Source organism: Monomorium pharaonis, chromosome 11 (assembly GCF_013373865.1).
Source record: "Monomorium pharaonis isolate MP-MQ-018 chromosome 11, ASM1337386v2, whole genome shotgun sequence".
NCBI lineage: Eukaryota > Metazoa > Arthropoda > Insecta > Hymenoptera > Formicidae > Monomorium > Monomorium pharaonis.
The window spans coordinates 8132384-8153639 of NC_050477.1; the positions used below are offsets into that span (position 1 = coordinate 8132384).

The 21256-nt window shown below is 33.2% G+C and overlaps 2 protein-coding genes across 4 annotated transcripts in view; both read right to left on the bottom strand.

Moving 5' to 3' along the window:
- Positions 1-2816: 2816 nt before the first annotated feature.
- LOC105839570 lies at positions 2817-4937 on the bottom strand. Its single transcript, XM_012685983.3, has one exon. The coding sequence runs from the start codon at positions 4882-4884 to the stop codon at positions 3325-3327; it is 1560 nt and encodes a 519-aa protein (XP_012541437.1). The 5' UTR covers positions 4885-4937; the 3' UTR covers positions 2817-3324.
- Positions 4938-18975: 14038 nt separating this feature from the next.
- LOC105840029 overlaps positions 18976-21256 on the bottom strand; it is a 172609-nt gene continuing 170328 nt past the window's right edge. For all 3 annotated transcript variants that reach the window (XM_036294057.1, XM_036294056.1, XM_036294058.1), the window contains one exon: positions 18976-21125. In XM_036294057.1, the coding sequence (XP_036149950.1) occupies positions 21030-21125 (96 nt within the window). In that variant the 3' untranslated portion in view covers positions 18976-21029. The remainder of the gene's footprint in view (positions 21126-21256) is intronic.

Here is a 21256-nt window from a genome sequence, read left to right on the forward strand (position 1 = left end):
CAAGTACGAACATTTAACAATTATCCCGAATTTTCGCCTGTAAATTTGAGATTAGCGGAATTGTAACGAGAAAGTAATCAGAACGCGGCTTTTTTTAGATTTACAAATTCCGAAACGGAAACAATTCATTAATAATAGAATGAAAAATGCGACTCACTTTGGCAGAAAAAAATCGCAACGTCCATTTTATATTTTAAAACGTAATTTATTTCGCTGCAAATAATAACGAATAGGCTATTGCGAATTACAGTGGAGATAATAATTTAATATTATTAAAATTTATTTTTTGTCGATAATTCGCGATTCTCGAAACCGCGATAAAAGGCCATCATGTCCATTTACGAGCCCGTGGTTACGCCGGACGACAATTGGGACATATGGAGGGTCATTGAGGGAGTACGTGTTAGGGCACACATAAAACGCCTTCAAATTATAGAGTAGGCCAAGGACCATCCATCACAACTGGGGCCATGGGACTTACGGTCCCAGTGCGCCGCCCCAACGTTTAGGTCGTTAGCAATTTCCTGCACGGGACTGTTTCCAAGCCCAAATTCCATATGGCCCGATAATGCCCGATAATACCGCTGATCAGAAGGCCGACGCGACGATCTCTTCAACAATGTGACGACGAAGAAACCTCGATGGTTCGAAAATGATGTCGGGTTTTCAACGACCTATTAAGCTGTACCTGATTTCTTTTCTCTTTCGTGATCTTTAATAATATCGCAAAAGTTAATGACAATAAGAAGGTTTTTTTTAAAAATATTAATACTATTGGAATATAATTTTTAAATACACATACACCTACACACACACCTACACACACACACACACACTCTCTCTCTCTCTCTCTCTCTCTCTCTCTCTCTTTCTCTGATATTTGAATGTGATCTTAATATAAACAATTATAATTAAAGTAAATAAATTATTAATAAATTCGTTATAACTACAATAAAAAAACTAGTCTAAAATGTATAATTTAATTTTTTTTATTTATTGTCAGATTGTTGTTCATTGTTTCATAAATTTATTCAGTGCAAAATATTAAATGCAATCTCTTTATCGACCAGAATATGATATACATATTGTTGTTCTTCAGTGCCTTGCATCAGATGGCAATAGCGTACAGACCGTATTCCAAACATTTAACTCTCATGGTAACGTACACTTGGTATCGAGTTCGTTTACGACATGCTGTTAAAGACACACAGCTGTGGGTAAGTCTTCATGATCAGCAGGTAGTGACGGTAGAGGTGTAACCGATTATAGATGACCAAAAAATTGCGTAAAACTAATTTGCTTTTTCTAAAAATGTTATTAAACACGTGAATTTAAAAAAACAAGCATTTTTAATAAAGACATTTAAATATTTGAATATTTTTTTACACGTACTTTTTTTAAATTTAAAATACAAAGCTATCTTTGAATGTGTTGATAATAATTATTGTTCAAAGAATTACGACTTTCTTGTTAAATTCTATCAATCTTTTCACTATTATTACATTATTTTATTAAAATTATGTTTCAAAAAATTAAGATATTTCTAACATTGAAAATCGAGATGTCATAATTCTGTTTTATATATATATATTTTTTTTTAAGTATTCTGCACTGAAAAAAAGAACTTTCTGAGTTGAGTGAATTTGATTACATCAACTACAATCGCATTAAATTAAATAAAAATCTGTTCAACCATCTGATGTTAGAATTCCAACTAAAAAATATATTTAATAGTAAAAGGTTAAAACAATGAGAATGTAGTTATATAGACATTATAAATATTTTTTCTATGATAAAGATTGATCTAATTGCGTTGAATTGACCGATTACTATTCCAGAATTAAAATAATTATACTCATATTATGAGTAATTTTGATTAATCGATTAATTCAACGCAATCTTTGTCTAATATAACTGCATTTTTAGTTTATTTGACACAACAAGGTGTTACAAGAATATAAAAATTATGTTGCAAAAATCAAAGCAGCTAGTTCGTCATATACAACTTTGGAATTACGTTTAACTCGATTTCAGTTGCTAATATTTATCTTTTTTTATGATGTGGACGTATTAAATAAAAAAAATATTTATTACTTTTTTTCTTTTAACAAATTATTTAATAATTTAACAGAATGGGACAGAGATAAAAAAAAACAAATTTTAAAATAAATTTGAAATAAAATACATCAATTGATTCAATAAAAACTAAATTATTTTGGAACTTTATTCTTAGAAATATAAAATAAGTGTTTCTTATTTTCTTATGTGTATATTATTAAATAATTCTCTAATTAATTATTTTAGATATACAATAATTATTAATATTAAACTTAATTATTACGTCAGATTATAGATGTAAAAAAACACATAGTAAAATATTGTAACCAATATTAAAACTTTGCGAATTTTTAATTTATATCTGATTATTTGCTTCTTGAAGATTTGGAGATTTGTATTTTAAAAACTTTAATTGTTCAAAAAATGTAAATTTTACAGAAGTACAAATAGTAATAATTGCTTATACAATCAAAATATCTAAATATTAGACATGCTTGATCAATAAGCCAATGGTGTATAAGCCAATACATTTAGTTAATCATTACTTTTTTTAACATTGCTTTACATTCATGTAACTTTTTAAAGAAGAAATAAAATTAAATTTGATAATCGAAACAATTGTAGCTACTTAATATATGTATGCTAAAATCAATACATTATATATATATATGCATATACATATACGTGACGTTATTAGTTGTGTGATTCTGAATGCTTTAATTTAATGATGAAATTGGCAACAATGGAATAATTAATAATTAATTGACAATCTAGGTTTAATAACTTTTTATCTTATACATTTAATAATGCTGTATTTGTTTATATAGAATTTAGCAATTTATATTGACAATCCATCATCTTAGGATAGTTTGCAATAACATTTTACAATCGCTGTCAAATACTTATTAGAATTAAAAATCTATTTGTAAAGTAAACCCTGCAATATTCCGAGTATTTCAAGAATCTTTTCTTTCTAAAAATATATTTCATTTTAAAAAATATTTAATAGGGACTTAATACACAGCAATCAAATAAAATTTTATTGATTTTTTAATATTTTTTAAATGCAACTATTGTTTTTCCTATTATTATATGTTTTAATATTATCATGTATTTATCTTTACGTATTTAATTGACGTCTGAATATTATTTTAACATCGCATATTCCAAAACTGCTCTTCCTAAATTATGATTGTGATAATATTGCAGCATGCAATTTCTCAGGAAATAAATCTAAAATTATAAACGGACGTAATCTTCAATGTGTTAATTGTCGCTTTGGAGCTCGCTGGATCCTGTCGCGTCCGGCGCTTTCTGCAGCTGCGCACTCTGGAATCTCTCGTAACCGATGCTCGATTCGCCGAAGATCTTTCGGCCGGGGATTCTCTCGTCTTCCTTGATGCTAACCTCCGTACCGATCTGCACCGGCCAGGGCAGCTTGCCCGCCTCGTCATCTCTAATTGCTACGAGGTTGCTCACTTTCCGCTCGCTGTTCATGCCTCCGAATCTGTCGTTCCTCAAATCCTCCTTGGTTGATACTCTGACTCGTCGTAAATCGTCTTCGGGATATCCGGAATATGGACGATCGTAATAGCTCGATCTCTTCGTATAAGGATCGTAACCACCATACGATAACCTGTATCGATACTTGCCGGGATCAACGTTGCCGGGCACGCGTTTGTGGGTGTCGGGTCGCGTGAGAACCGGCGTTCTGGCCGCACTCGTGTCATACCGCGGATAATTTCTCAGATCCACTGGCTTTCTCACGACTTCCGGTAGAGTTGCGTAGTAAATGATCCGTCTAGGCTTTGGCGTAGGTCGGTTTCTGCCGTAGAGATCGAAGTCATCATCCCTGTAACGATCGTAACGATCGTAGTAATACTGATCGCTCGACGGCCGCATGTAATAATCTCTTTCCATCCTGTAGCGTTCGGGATATTGGTAGCTGTATCCACGGCGATACGACGGATACTCGTAATCTCTCTCGCGTAACGCGTTCCTGTACCAAGAGGACATTCGATCATAGTCGTCATAGTTCTTAGTGATTGGCAGATCCCTAGACTCTCGATATTCCGGATAGCGTCGATGTTGCTGACCCGTCACGAAGTCCGCCCGGGGTGCCTGATGCCTGCGGTAGATGCTGGACAGAGCCGCGGCCTCTTCCTCCTCTTGTTGTTGCTGGATCACCTGGTCCAAAGGGATACGATGACGAAATTCAACAGAAATTGGTTGTGCTGCGGTCGACCGCATTTCGGGAGAATTCTGACGAGCCTCGCGTACATTTTTTGTTGTCGAGATCTTCTCCATACTCGTTTCATTCTCCGCTTGCCTACGAATACGTTGTACGATTCCTCTCGTAGCCTGTTCGTTGTTGTCATTGTTTTCCTTGTCTGCGTGTAGGATTTTCATCATAAGCGTCTTTCGAAAAATTCTTTGGATAGGTATATCAACGTTTTTGACGACGTCATCCGCAGTCTCTTCATCGCCATACGGTAAGTCCTCCAAGAGTTTCTGGAAATGTTGGAGGTTCTTATTCTCGCGAAGGGCTTCCTCTGTTTCTGCTGGAAGAGCGTTTGGTTCCACGAAACCCGGTGTAGTAAGCTCCGGACGTTTCTGAACATTTCGTGATTCTTCGAACGGAGCCAGACGGCCTACTCCGCTTACGGTGCGAATCTCGAATGCCGAGGAGTCCAATCGTGGTCGAAATGGACGATCAGTGTAGACTGATTTTACATATGGTGTAACTTGCCAAGCCTCACCGACACCAGCCGCGTTGACTCCAGCCAGCAGGAAGATCAACGGAAACATTGGCGGTAGATACGGCATTCTAGTCTAAAAATTTAGACATTTTTAATACAACGTGTGTGTGTGTATGTTTTATGCGTGCATGAAAATATTACGATACAAATTAAAATAAAAAATATATTTCTTCTATAACATTTTATTATGAACTGATTTAACGTATCTATGATAATATTTATTGTTAGGAAAATTAATATTTAGTTATGCGTATATTTTGTTATGTTATAAGAACATAAAACGTACAATTTGTACAAAAGCAAAATGTACGACTTCAAAATATTAGATTTCATTAATGCGTTAGTGAATTTTGATTGTAGAATTTAATTGCATATTTAAAAATAGTCTAATAATATAATATTTTTATAGAACAAGCATTAATTCTTTTTTATAATATCGTATAAATTTTAGAATGATAAAAATTATTATTATTTTACCAAAATACATTTTGTTTACTTTGTTATATTAATATTCTAAAACATTTAAAATAATGAATATTACTGATGCAGCTGAAGCTAGCAGCCAAACGCCGAGTGGCTAGAGCCGAATGCGATGTAGGCGTTTCCAGGGGGCATCATTCAATCAAACGTTAAAAATTCCCTGGTTATGAGATTTTTAACGAACTTTGAAAAATTTGCATACGGTTAATCATTATAATGCATAATCGATTATTTGCGACAAGATTTGTAATTTACCAATTGTTACAAATTTTTTAAACTAATTTTTATCGTTTTCCGCGCCTTACGCCTAAACCCAAAGTACGATTTCCTCCAAATTTGGATGGAAATATCTTTCCGTAACGCATAATCGACTGATCGATCATTTGCGAGAGGCCGTGCATTTTTCTAATTGTTATAAATAATTAAATAATTGATCTTTATTGTTATGTGCGTCTCACGCCTAAACGCAGAATACGATTTCAACCAAATTTGACTGGAAATATCTTGTCGTAACGTACAATCGACTGATCGATCATTTGCGAGAGGACGTGCATTTTTCTAATTGTTATAAATAATTAAATAATTGATTTTTATAGTTATGTGCGCCTCACGCCTAAACGCAGAATACGATTTCAACCAAATTTGACTTGAAATATCTTGTCGTAACGTACAATCGACTGATCGATCATTCGCGAGAGGACGTGCATATTTCTAATTGTTATAAATAATTAAGTAATTGATTTTTATCGTTATGTGCGCCTCACGTCTAAACGCAGTGTACGATTTTCTTCAAATTTGACTAGAAATATCTTTCCGTAACGTACAATCGACTGATCGATCATTCGCGAGAAGACGTGCATTTTTCTAATTGTTATAAATAATTAAATAATTGATTTTTATCGTTATGTGCGCCTCACGCCTAAACGCAATGTACGATTTCCTTCTAATTTGACTGGAAATATCTTGTCGTAACGTACAATCGACTGATCGATCATTCGCGAGAGGATGTGTTTTTTCTTAATAGTTATAAATAATTATATAATTGATTTTTATCGTTTTGTGCGCCTCACGTCTAAACGCAGTGTACGATTTTCTTCAAATTTGACTGGAAATATCTTTCCATAACGTACAATCGACTGATCGATCATTCGCGAGAGGACGTGCATTTTTCTAATTGTTATAAATAATTAAATAATTGATTTTTATCGTTATGTGCGCCTCACGCCTAAACGCAGAATACGATTTCAACCAAATTTGACTTGAAATATCTTGTCGTAACGTACAATCGACTGATCGATCATTCGCGAGAGGACGTGCATTTTTCTAATTGTTATAAATAATTAAATAATTGATTTTTATCGTTATGTGCGCCTCACGCCTAAACGCAGAATACGATTTCAACCAAATTTGACTGGAAATATCTTGTCGTAACGTACAATCGACTGATCGATCATTTGCGAGAGGACGTGCATTTTTCTAATTGTTATAAATAATTAAATAATTGATTTTTATCGTTATGTGCGCTTCACGCCTAAACGCAGAATACGATTTCAACCAACTTTGACTGGAAATATCTTGTCGTAATGTACAATCGACTGATCGATCATTCGCGAGAGGACGTGCATTTTTCTAATTGTTATAAATAATTAAATAATTGATTTTTATCGTTATGTGCGCCTCACGCCTAAACGCAGAATACGATTTCAACCAAATTTGACTGGAAATATCTTGTCGTAACGTACAATCGACTGATTGATCATTCGCGAGAGGACGTGCATTTTTCTAATTGTTATAAATAATTAAATAATTGATTTTTATCGTTATGTGCGCCTCAAGCCTAAACGCAGAATACGATTTCAACCAAATTTGACTGGAAATATCTTATCGTAACGTACAATCGACTGATCGATCATTTGCGAGAGGACGTGCATTTTTCTAATTGTTATAAATAATTAAATAATTGATTTTTATCGTTATGTGCGCTTCACGCCTAAACGCAGAATACGATTTTAACCAACTTTGACTGGAAATATCTTGTCGTAATGTACAATCGACTGATCGATCATTTGCGAGAGGACGTGCATTTTTCTAATTGTTATAAATAATTAAATAATTGATTTTTATCGTTATGTGCGCCTCACGCCTAAACGCAGAATACGATTTCAACCAAATTTGACTGGAAATATCTTATCGTAACGTACAATCGACTGATCGATCATTTGCGAGAGGACGTGCATTTTTCTAATTGTTATAAATAATTAAATAATTGATTTTTATCGTTATGTGCGCTTCACGCCTAAACGCAGAATACGATTTTAACCAACTTTGACTGGAAATATCTTGTCGTAATGTACAATCGACTGATCGATCATTTGCGAGAGGACGTGCATTTTTCTAATTGTTATAAATAATTAAATAATTGATTTTTATCGTTATGTGCGCCTCACGCCTAAACGCAGAATACGATTTCAACCAAATTTGACTTGAAATATCTTGTCGTAACGTACAATCGACTGATCGATCATTCGCGAGAGGACGTGCATTTTTCTAATTGTTATAAATAATTAAATAATTGATTTTTATCGTTATGTGCGCCTCACGCCTAAACGCAGAATACGATTTCAACCAAATTTGACTTGAAATATCTTGTCGTAACGTACAATCGACTGATCGATCATTTGCGAGAGGACGTGCATTTTTCTAATTGTTATAAATAATTAAATAATTGATTTTTATCGTTATGTGCGCCTCACGCCTAAACGCAGAATACGATTTCAACCAAATTTGACTTGAAATATCTTGTCGTAACGTACAATCGACTGATCGATCATTCGCGAGAGGACGTGCATTTTTCTAATTGTTATAAATAATTAAATAATTGATTTTTATCGTTATGTGCGCCTCACGCCTAAACGCAGAATACGATTTCAACCAAATTTGACTGGAAATATCTTGTCGTAACGTACAATCGATTGATCGATCATTCGCGAAAGGCCGTGCATTTTCCTAATAGTTATAAATAATTAAATAATTAATTTTTATTGTTTTTTGCGCCTCACGCTTAAACGCAGTGTACGATTTTCTTCAAATTTGACTGGAAATATCTTTCCGTAACGTACAATCGACTGATCGATCATTCGCGAGAGGACGTGCATTTTTCTAATTGTTATAAATAATTAAATAATTGATTTTTATCGTTATGTGCGCCTCACGCCTAAACGCAGAATACGATTTCAACCAAATTTGACTTGAAATATCTTGTCGTAACGTACAATCGACTGATCGATCATTCGCGAGAGGACGTGCATTTTTCTAATTGTTATAAATAATTAAATAATTGATTTTTATCGTTATGTGCGCCTCACGCCTAAACGCAGAATACGATTTCAACCAAATTTGACTGGAAATATCTTGTCGTAACGTACAATCGATTGATCGATCATTCGCGAAAGGCCGTGCATTTTCCTAATAGTTATAAATAATTAAATAATTAATTTTTATTGTTTTTTGCGCCTCACGCTTAAACGCAGTGTACGATTTTCTTCAAATTTGACTGGAAATATCTTTCCGTAACGTACAATCGACTGATCGATCATTCGCGAGAGGACGTGCATTTTTCTAATTGTTATAAATAATTAAATAATTGATTTTTATCGTTATGTGCGCCTCACGCCTAAACGCAGAATACGATTTCAACCAAATTTGACTTGAAATATCTTGTCGTAACGTACAATCGACTGATCGATCATTCGCGAGAGGACGTGCATTTTTCTAATTGTTATAAATAATTAAATAATTGATTTTTATCGTTATGTGCGCCTCACGCCTAAACGCAGAATACGATTTCAACCAAATTTGACTGGAAATATCTTGTCGTAACGTACAATCGACTGATCGATCATTCGCGAAAGGCCGTGCATTTTCCTAATAGTTATAAATAATTAAATAATCAATTTTTATTGTTTTTTGCGCCTCAAGCTTAAACGCAGTGTACGATTTTCTTCAAATTTGACTGGAAATATCTTTCCATAACGTACAATCGACTGATCGATCATTCGCGAGAGGACGTGCATTTTTATAATTGTTATAAATAATTAAATAATTGATTTTTATTGTTATGTGCGCCTCACGCCTAAACGCAGAATACGATTTTAACCAAATTTGACTGGAAATATCTTGTCGTAACGTACAATCGACTGATCGATCATTTGCGAGAGGACGTGCATTTTTCTAATTGTTATAAATAATTAAATAATTGATTTTTATCGTTATGTGCGCCTCACGCCTAAACGCAGAATACGATTTCAACCAAATTTGACTGGAAATATCTTGTCGTAACGTACAATCGACTGATCGATCATTCGCGAAAGGCCGTGCATTTTCCTAATAGTTATAAATAATTAAATAATTGATTTTTATCGTTATGTGCGCCTCACGCCTAAACGCAATGTACGATTTCCTCCTAATTTGGCTGGAAATATCTTTCCGTAACGTACAATCGACTGATCGATCATTCGCGAGAGGATGTGTTTTTTCTTAATAGTTATAAATAATTATATAATTGATTTTTATCGTTTTGTGCGCCTCACGTCTAAACGCAGTGTACGATTTTCTTCAAATTTGACTGGAAATATCTTTCCGTAACGTACAATCGACTGATCGATCATTCGCGAGAGGACGTGCATTTTTCTAATTGTTATAAATAATTAAATAATTGATTTTCATCGTTATGTGCGCCTCACGCCTAAACGCAGAATACGATTTCAACCAAATTTGACTGGAAATATCTTGTCGTAACGTACAATCGACTGATCGATCATTCGCGAAAGGCCGTGCATTTTCCTAATAGTTATAAATAATTAAATAATCAATTTTTATTGTTTTTTGCGCCTCAAGCTTAAACGCAGTGTACGATTTTCTTCAAATTTGACTGGAAATATCTTTCCATAACGTACAATCGACTGATCGATCATTCGCGAGAGGACGTGCATTTTTATAATTGTTATAAATAATTAAATAATTGATTTTTATTGTTATGTGCGCCTCACGCCTAAACGCAGAATACGATTTTAACCAAATTTGACTGGAAATATCTTGTCGTAACGTACAATCGACTGATCGATCATTTGCGAGAGGACGTGCATTTTTCTAATTGTTATAAATAATTAAATAATTGATTTTTATCGTTATGTGCGCCTCACGCCTAAACGCAGAATACGATTTCAACCAAATTTGACTGGAAATATCTTGTCGTAACGTACAATCGACTGATCGATCATTCGCGAAAGGCCGTGCATTTTCCTAATAGTTATAAATAATTAAATAATTGATTTTTATCGTTATGTGCGCCTCACGCCTAAACGCAATGTACGATTTCCTCCTAATTTGGCTGGAAATATCTTTCCGTAACGTACAATCGACTGATCGATCATTCGCGAGAGGATGTGTTTTTTCTTAATAGTTATAAATAATTATATAATTGATTTTTATCGTTTTGTGCGCCTCACGTCTAAACGCAGTGTACGATTTTCTTCAAATTTGACTGGAAATATCTTTCCGTAACGTACAATCGACTGATCGATCATTCGCGAGAGGACGTGCATTTTTCTAATTGTTATAAATAATTAAATAATTGATTTTCATCGTTATGTGCGCCTCACGCCTAAACGCAGAATACGATTTCAACCAAATTTGACTGGAAATATCTTGTCGTAACGTACAATCGACTGATCGATCATTCGCGAAAGGCCGTGCATTTTCCTAATAGTTATAAATAATTAAATAATCAATTTTTATTGTTTTTTGCGCCTCAAGCTTAAACGCAGTGTACGATTTTCTTCAAATTTGACTGGAAATATCTTTCCATAACGTACAATCGACTGATCGATCATTCGCGAGAGGACGTGCATTTTTATAATTGTTATAAATAATTAAATAATTGATTTTTATTGTTATGTGCGCCTCACGCCTAAACGCAGAATACGATTTTAACCAAATTTGACTGGAAATATCTTGTCGTAACGTACAATCGACTGATCGATCATTTGCGAGAGGACGTGCATTTTTCTAATTGTTATAAATAATTAAATAATTGATTTTTATCGTTATGTGCGCCTCACGCCTAAACGCAGAATACGATTTCAACCAAATTTGACTGGAAATATCTTGTCGTAACGTACAATCGACTGATCGATCATTCGCGAAAGGCCGTGCATTTTCCTAATAGTTATAAATAATTAAATAATTGATTTTTATCGTTATGTGCGCCTCACGCCTAAACGCAATGTACGATTTCCTCCTAATTTGGCTGGAAATATCTTTCCGTAACGTACAATCGACTGATCGATCATTCGCGAGAGGATGTGTTTTTTCTTAATAGTTATAAATAATTATATAATTGATTTTTATCGTTTTGTGCGCCTCACGTCTAAACGCAGTGTACGATTTTCTTCAAATTTGACTGGAAATATCTTTCCGTAACGTACAATCGACTGATCGATCATTCGCGAGAGGACGTGCATTTTTCTAATTGTTATAAATAATTAAATAATTGATTTTCATCGTTATGTGCGCCTCACGCCTAAACGCAGAATACGATTTCAACCAAATTTGACTGGAAATATCTTGTCGTAACGTACAATCGACTGATCGATCATTCGCGAAAGGCCGTGCATTTTCCTAATAGTTATAAATAATTAAATAATCAATTTTTATTGTTTTTTGCGCCTCAAGCTTAAACGCAGTGTACGATTTTCTTCAAATTTGACTGGAAATATCTTTCCATAACGTACAATCGACTGATCGATCATTCGCGAGAGGACGTGCATTTTTATAATTGTTATAAATAATTAAATAATTGATTTTTATTGTTATGTGCGCCTCACGCCTAAACGCAGAATACGATTTTAACCAAATTTGACTGGAAATATCTTGTCGTAACGTACAATCGACTGATCGATCATTTGCGAGAGGACGTGCATTTTTCTAATTGTTATAAATAATTAAATAATTGATTTTTATCGTTATGTGCGCCTCACGCCTAAACGCAGAATACGATTTCAACCAAATTTGACTGGAAATATCTTGTCGTAACGTACAATCGACTGATCGATCATTCGCGAAAGGCCGTGCATTTTCCTAATAGTTATAAATAATTAAATAATTGATTTTTATCGTTATGTGCGCCTCACGCCTAAACGCAATGTACGATTTCCTCCTAATTTGGCTGGAAATATCTTTCCGTAACGTACAATCGACTGATCGATCATTCGCGAGAGGATGTGTTTTTTCTTAATAGTTATAAATAATTATATAATTGATTTTTATCGTTTTGTGCGCCTCACGTCTAAACGCAGTGTACGATTTTCTTCAAATTTGACTGGAAATATCTTTCCGTAACGTACAATCGACTGATCGATCATTCGCGAGAGGACGTGCATTTTTCTAATTGTTATAAATAATTAAATAATTGATTTTCATCGTTATGTGCGCCTCACGCCTAAACGCAGAATACGATTTCAACCAAATTTGACTGGAAATATCTTGTCGTAACGTACAATCGACTGATCGATCATTCGCGAAAGGCCGTGCATTTTCCTAATAGTTATAAATAATTAAATAATCAATTTTTATTGTTTTTTGCGCCTCAAGCTTAAACGCAGTGTACGATTTTCTTCAAATTTGACTGGAAATATCTTTCCATAACGTACAATCGACTGATCGATCATTCGCGAGAGGACGTGCATTTTTATAATTGTTATAAATAATTAAATAATTGATTTTTATTGTTATGTGCGCCTCACGCCTAAACGCAGAATACGATTTTAACCAAATTTGACTGGAAATATCTTGTCGTAACGTACAATCGACTGATCGATCATTTGCGAGAGGACGTGCATTTTTCTAATTGTTATAAATAATTAAATAATTGATTTTTATCGTTATGTGCGCCTCACGCCTAAACGCAGAATACGATTTCAACCAAATTTGACTGGAAATATCTTGTCGTAACGTACAATCGACTGATCGATCATTCGCGAAAGGCCGTGCATTTTCCTAATAGTTATAAATAATTAAATAATTGATTTTTATCGTTATGTGCGCCTCACGCCTAAACGCAATGTACGATTTCCTCCTAATTTGGCTGGAAATATCTTTCCGTAACGTACAATCGACTGATCGATCATTCGCGAGAGGATGTGTTTTTTCTTAATAGTTATAAATAATTATATAATTGATTTTTATCGTTTTGTGCGCCTCACGTCTAAACGCAGTGTACGATTTTCTTCAAATTTGACTGGAAATATCTTTCCGTAACGTACAATCGACTGATCGATCATTCGCGAGAGGACGTGCATTTTTCTAATTGTTATAAATAATTAAATAATTGATTTTTATCGTTATGTGCGCCTCACGCCTAAATGCAAAATACGATTTCTTTCAAATTTGGCTGGAAGTATCTTTCCGTAACGTACAATCGACTGATCGATCATTCGCGAGAGGACGTGCATTTTTCTAATTGTTATAAATTTTTTCAATTAATTTTTATTATCCGTTTATATTACGTTTTGGCGTGAGGCTCGGAAAACGATAAAAATTAATTTAAAAAATTTATAACAATTGGTAAATTACAAGTTTTGTCGTAAATGATAGATATGTATTATAATGACTAAACCCTATAGAAATTTTTCAAAGTTTGTTAAAAATCTCATAACCGAACGATGTTCGACTTTGGCCGCTCGGCGTTTGTCTACTGTTTTTCGCTGCTAGCTTCACCTACATATGTTACTGCGAGGAACAATCCCGATTTTTCTCATATATATTTTTTGGCTTGTGAGTTTTATTTTTTATTTTTTACTGCTATGTATCACAGAAATCGTATAGATTTATTTGTCTAAAATACCAAAATATCGAAGCTAAATCAAACCAAACCGGAGAAACTGAAAATAAAATATTAAATTAATAGAGAGTGCTAATTATGAGAATACCTGATCGATTTAGTACGATCAGATTGTAGTTTCATGCGTTCCATTTCTACAAATGAAGCCGACATTCACGTATCGGTCTGATTGTTTGTGTCCACCTCGAACCGTGAATGTCACCGGCAACTTTCCACCGAAACGCTTTGGATCTAATAAAAAGACCAACGATATACACATTCAACGATCGTTCCGTCCGGTCGCCGCGCGGTCAAAGATCGCATCGAATCGTCCTCGAATGTAGACACGGCCGATTCTCCATGACAAATATAATTTCCCTGGCCGTTTCCGTGGCATTATGTCGAGTTCCGGCCGGTTCGCATAGATCCGCCCGGACGATTGTTCGCCCGAGCACGCTTACCATAGCTCGAAATCGCACCAGATTTCCGTCGACGAAAGTTCAATGCTTCACGCTGTCGCGTTTAAAATTACGACAACAAAAGAAATTGCACGCGTGTCGTGTTCTAGATATAATTTATTCTTTCAACATTTTACTTTTACTAATACGTTTTATTCTACAATTTTTTTCGTTTTCGAAAAACTTTTCTTTAAAGACTTTGTTTTTAAACTTTTCCTTTCTTTGTAAGTTTTTTATGGTTCAGTGATGAGACTTAATCCACACGAATAATCTTAGAAATATTAATACACAAGATGTCCAAAACTGTAGATAACTAAATAACGTGACTTCGTGATCGCAAACTGAAGAGCGCGCGGTACTGTTTCACGGGACAGGATTTTACTGGCGAACGTTGACAGTTTCCGGTTATGTGTTGAGTCATTCCTCCACAGTTATAGGCACGCTCGTTATGTCGCGAACATCAGTAACAGACGACTTAAGCAAGAGGTCGGTATCTTCAGCGGATATAGCGGAACAAATCTTAAGCGTAGGACGACGATCTTTTGCCGTTACCGCCGCGTGCAGCGTCGCACAGTTATACCCGCGATGTACAGTTAGACACAGACGAGACTGCTACGCAATTAAGGATCTTTTAATTGGTCACGCGATGAGGTAGGGCACCGAATCATGTCGAAATTGGATGCTAATGTTTACCGTGGCAAAAATTGGAACGTTGAGAACGCGAAGCGCATAGCGGGAAATTTGCTGTTTTCTTTAACGAGTAGATTGATGCATTCAAGAAAGGAAAGACGGGGGAAGTCAGATTTCAAATACTTAAGAAATAAATTTGGAAACTTTGTGGCACAGTCTAGTAAACAACACATGTTGGCTTACAAGCATATGTGTGTGTGTGGGTGTGTTAATAAACGATTAATAATTGTACAATTATATAAAAATAAATTAACGGGTTATGAATGATTTAAATTTAAATTTATTTAAAAATTTCAATATATAATGCTAACAATATTAATAATATAACATTAGCACTTAAATCATTAATTTTATGTGTAATTAATTTTATACGTATAAAATATAACTATTTAACTGTCAACTATTAAATTGTAAAAATATTTAAAATACAAAATACGTCATTTTTTTAATACGTCTAGATTTATAACATTATTTTAAATTTTCATATTTGTTGCGAATTTATTACCAATTATAAAAAGATTTTTTAAAACAAACAATACGTATAATTATTATTAGCCACTTCGAATTATAATTATATCTCGTACACAGAGTATAAATAATATTTGATATGATTACCAATTCATGCTATAAATCAAAACTTTAAGCAGATTTTATGTTTTGTAATTATTTTGTCAATATACACGATAATTATTTTCCTTATATTGTAATTAAATACGTTGTTGGATTTTAATTTAGTCAGTTCTCGTATATCATTTTAATTAGCTTTATATGCTTCCCTTTTTTGTTTAATATGCTACTGGACAATAATTTGAAATTCATTATGTTCATAAAAATTTATTACATTAAAGTTGTATTGTAATGCTAACACGATGTTATAATAGCGTTTGAAAAATTTATAAGTCCCTGTAATTGACGCATTGTACGATATGCAATTTTCAAAATTTGCCGTGTAATTTTTTTATTTAACTTTTAGAGAGAAAGATTTTTTCTTAATTATGAAAATTTTGATGTAATAATCAAATATATATAATGCAATGTAATATTTGCAACTGACTTCGAGACGTTATGAATATTGCCTTTTCAAGATTAAAGAGATTAAGGAAAGATTAACGGATCGTATTTTTAATAAGCGCATGAATCGGTTACATAATTGTAAACAATGTTACAGAAATCATACACTTTCTTAAGTATTCAAGTAAAAAGAAAAAATTATACGCCAACAAATTAATAATAACGTAACGTGATATTTGTTTGTATCTAGGCAACGCGAAGAGAGAATACATTAATTCGAAATCATCTACGCTAAAAGCCATGAGATATGTTAGTGCAAATTTTGATAAATGATGTACCTGTTATCCACCTGTGGGTCTCGCGTATGTCGTTGACTGTTCGGAGTGACTGTGATTACTACCGCGCAGTAGTCCACAGGCGGTCGGTTTACCCGGGCTCCATATCTGCATACCGTTCAGTTTGTCGCAGGTGAAACATGCTCACCCCTCTACCACGGAGTCAACTACCGTTCACAATTGCTCATCGTTTTTAACCGTAAGGCTTGCGCCGAATGATAAACAGTCACGCCGACCAACGAGCAGTGCAATAACCGAAAATGAAATAGAACGCGAAACGTTATTGCCAAAATAGCTGAATTCTGAATTTATCGTCGAACGTTATAGACATGCAGATATGTAGATGATGCTAAATTGAGTTGGCAAAATTGCAAATTTTGTTAATTTGAAGATTTTTTTGACAAAAGTGCCCATGTAAATTAATTTTTAAATTGTTAATATTTAAATTACAGTAAAATATTGTACGAATTAAGCTTTAAAAATTAAATAAGTTAAAAATTTTATTTTTATTTTTATTTATTTAATAATTTAGTTATATATATATATATATCTTCCGTGATTTTAATAAAACTTTACATTATAATTCAATTATAGCTTACAAGTTAAAGTCGGCTCGATGAGCGGAACGTCACGAAATCCTCGCAATAAAGCAAATCTTTATTGAATTTAAATTTCATGGACTATAAGATAGTATCTCTTTATTGATATAGACGAATCATATAAAATTGCGAATAAACTCTATAAAGATGGAACATTTTTTATTACGTTTTATAGTATGTTTTATAGTAGTCTCTTTATTATGTCTCGCGTTCTTCCACGAAGTGCTGTCATCTAGCGAACATCAGAAAAGAGAGAAAAGAATCGATGAAAGACCAGTTTAAAAAACGTCCGTTAGATAGTATGCTTTTTTCATATTTAAACAAATATATAAGATTACGAATAAAATTGCATAAAGATTTTTCAGACATTTTACTTATTCTTGCACTTATACGTATTTATACGAAGTGTTGTCATCTAGCGGAGAGAAGAGTAGAAAAGGAAGAAAGAAATCGATAAAGAACAAGTCGGCATAGTATCAACAGAACGTAATCAACAAAGAGATACTAATTAAAATTTCAAGAATCGTTATTATAAGGGTTCTTTCCCCGCGAATTCGAAATTTTAAAATCTTTAGAGCGAGGGAATATAATTAATTCGAGAGGTGGCGCCGCACAGGCAGGTCGAAAACTTCTAGCGCATTGCAATTCTAAAAGTTCCATTTATTACACATTTTCCCTTATGTTTGCAGTAGTTGCGAGTAAAATGTGCCCTGCAAAAAGGAAGCGGAATAACTCACCTTGTTTTCACAATTCAGTTGCAGTCTTAATGACACAAGTGCTGTGATGCGGACGAGTCATGTTTCTAGAGAGAGATTTACGAAAGTAAATCGGTCAAGCGGTTTTTGGCTGCGTTTCTTGCGAAACATAAACGCTTCTCCACAGCTTCTTGGCGTTTTTCCCCTCTTAATGGTTTACGCGATTTCGTAATACGTAACAATACACGTCCACGACATCCGATATCCACTAGGAAGATATGTTGAATGTTTTGTGAATCCTCCATTATCGCTTTATACGCGCGTATAAAGGATAACTTCGCCATATTGATGGATATAAAGGCGCTTATTAAAGTGCTTTGCAAGGTCTTCATGGAAGAAAATAGATGTAAGAGCGACATGAACTTCGTAAAATATTTACTCTGAATTATTTCGTGATAGTTTTTTTTAATTTTTATTACATATTAACGAAAACTCTAGGTTGATTTCCTCCATAAAATTACAAGTTGAAAAAATTTTGACATTTATAGTTCAATTTTTAATAGAAAAAATAATACACTCGTTACATGTAAAGCGTCAAGAGGTCAGCGAGATGGTGAAATCTTTATAACGAGCCTCTTAGCTACAGTTGAATAACCGCGGAAAGCGCCGTAATGCTTCGCAATGCTTGTGATATCTCACAGTAATTAGGCGCCGCTTGAAGGGATGAACGTGCTCGAAGAAGTGAACGTGCCAAGAACTGTGGGATTCCTTTCCCTTTGGCATGTCATTAAAAACTACTAGTTTTAATTAGGGACTGTTTGCTAATTACTTATTACAAATAAATGTATTATTTATTACACGTTTTCATTAATACCTTTAGTATTAAAATATCACATGATTGTTGCATATTAAATAAATGCAAAATTAAGAAATGCTTATACATTAAATAAAAATAATAAAGCAATTTGTTATATGTAGACATAAAGGATGAAGGGAAAGATTCCAAGACAGCTTAAAAGACGTAATATATTTTATTTAGACATTAATGATCCATAAAACATTGTTTATATATGGGGCTATAAACAAATAACTCTCGTCACTACCATCTAGTCGTGTAATAAATATCTTGTTTTACAGAGAAAAAAACGCAGGAAGAGAAGCGCGTCAGGCTTCGTAAAAGCTCGACCGAATTTTTTCCGGCTGTCGACAATATCTTTATTTTCTCGCGATTGCGTTGCATAAATTGTGCAGCGCTATCGAAAAACGATATACTTACATTTTTAGACATCTTATTAGATCTTTGATATGCATAAATTACGGGAGCTGTCAATGGCAAATCGCAATGGTAAGAAACAATAATTTATACAAGCAAAATTAATTCATTAAAAATGAAATATATACGTTGCTAAGTAGAGGTAATTTATTTAATACATTCGTATGCGTATGTGACAGTTTGATGTTTTGATTCGTACTCTTGATTATAAGAATTACATAAATATTGGATAAAATTTGAAATAAAAAGTAACATACAAGTGCTAAAAACTTGTAAATATATAAACTTCTAAATATATTTTTGAAATTATCAAGGACACTTAAATTGTTACATTAAAATATTTATTTAAACTATTTAAAATAATCTATATACTATATAGATAAATCTATATGGATTTATGAATCTATAAGTCAGTAGATATAACAAAGTACTGTAGTAACATAGAATTTATATAACAGTTGCCAACAGAAGCCTTCTCTCTTCTCGCTTTCTCTATGCTACGTTTCCTTCTTAAAATAGATAACAATTATTTAAATCGTGTGTAATATGATTGATTAAAAATCTCAAAATGAAAATAAATCAGAACGGAGCAGATAACAGCAGAGAAATGGATGCCATTTTAGTAATGATTGAAGTTTAAATTCGTATCGTAATCCAGTTATAGTTTGCCATCGATACCACACTGTTTATCGGGAGATATGTTCTTTCGTAAATAATTAAACTGGCAATCTATATCTTTAATCTACACGCATGTGCGATTGCTATGAAAGGAAGGTACAAGATGTTTCTTTGTTTTCTTAACAAACAACACTTTGCCAATATTCAAGAATTATTTATATCCGATAATATTGATGTTATAATACTTGTCAAAGAAATTAATTAATCCTTGCTGGAAATAAATAATTAATTTTTAGGATTTCTAGAGATATTAAATCCATTGATGATTCGTTTTGGCTAATATGTTGTTCACAAATACTCTTATCTTCAATATTTTTGCCACTGAGATGACAAAAAGCACTTGATTTCATATAGTTGAATAATGATAAACTTAGATTGTATACATCTAAATATAAAATTATCTGTGATTTACAGTTGCGCTATGTGGATTTGAAATCTCGTGGTTGATAAATGTTAAACATTTAGGAGCTAGACAAAAACAGTATTTAATAATAATAAAAATTTTAATCGCAAAACTTAAATAAAAGACACAATGTGTCTTCAGAATGAACAAATATAATATTTTGAAGATGTAGAAGATGTAAACTTTCAGATATGAAACAGAATATAAAATACTAACAATTGAAAAATTATAAGTCTTAAAATTCATATAAAAAGTCACAAATATCAAATTAAAAAATTCTATTTTTAAAAAATGTATGCAATTGAAACAAAATTAAAAATTTACAATTCAATGGAGTGGAACAAAAAAAATTAAAAACTCTACAATTTAATTAACATAAAAACTCGAATGTAAATAAATCAAATGATTTTTTACAATAGTCTGCTTCCATTAGTTTTCAATTAAGATTTGAAGCGGAATTGCAAATGCGTAAAAAGTCCAGAACGGAACTGATTTTTTTTTTCTTTTGGGAAGATGATCGATATTCGATCAGCCGGCATAGACCACGGGATCTAACGATCCTGAATATAATTTGTTAGGCAATTAAGCTATATACAAACGGGTGCGTTATCCTTAAAGGAGATCGATATGTCTCGTTGGTTGGCCGGGGAAGACCGTTCCGATGAATATTTTCTTTTTATTTTTTCTTTTAATATTTTTTCTTTTTCCTCATTTATTCCTTTGCCGACAATGAACCGTTGGTCAAGGCCATCACTGTTCCAGAAGTTGTCCTCGAGTTCGTGTCAGAATTCAGCTCTAAGGATGAATCCTGCAACAAGAGATTATATCAAAATAATTTAAATAATGACTTAGAAGACACCTATTTAAAAAATTGTAAGATATTTTTAGCGTTATAATATTAAAATATTCCTAAATTAATGTGTCTGTAATTGTATCTAT

Bases quoted from the DNA above. Each gene is read 5' to 3' on its own strand.
- LOC105839570 (XM_012685983.3), bottom strand. From the start codon at position 4,884: ATGCCGTATCTACCGCCAATGTTTCCGTTGATCTTCCTGCTGGCTGGA.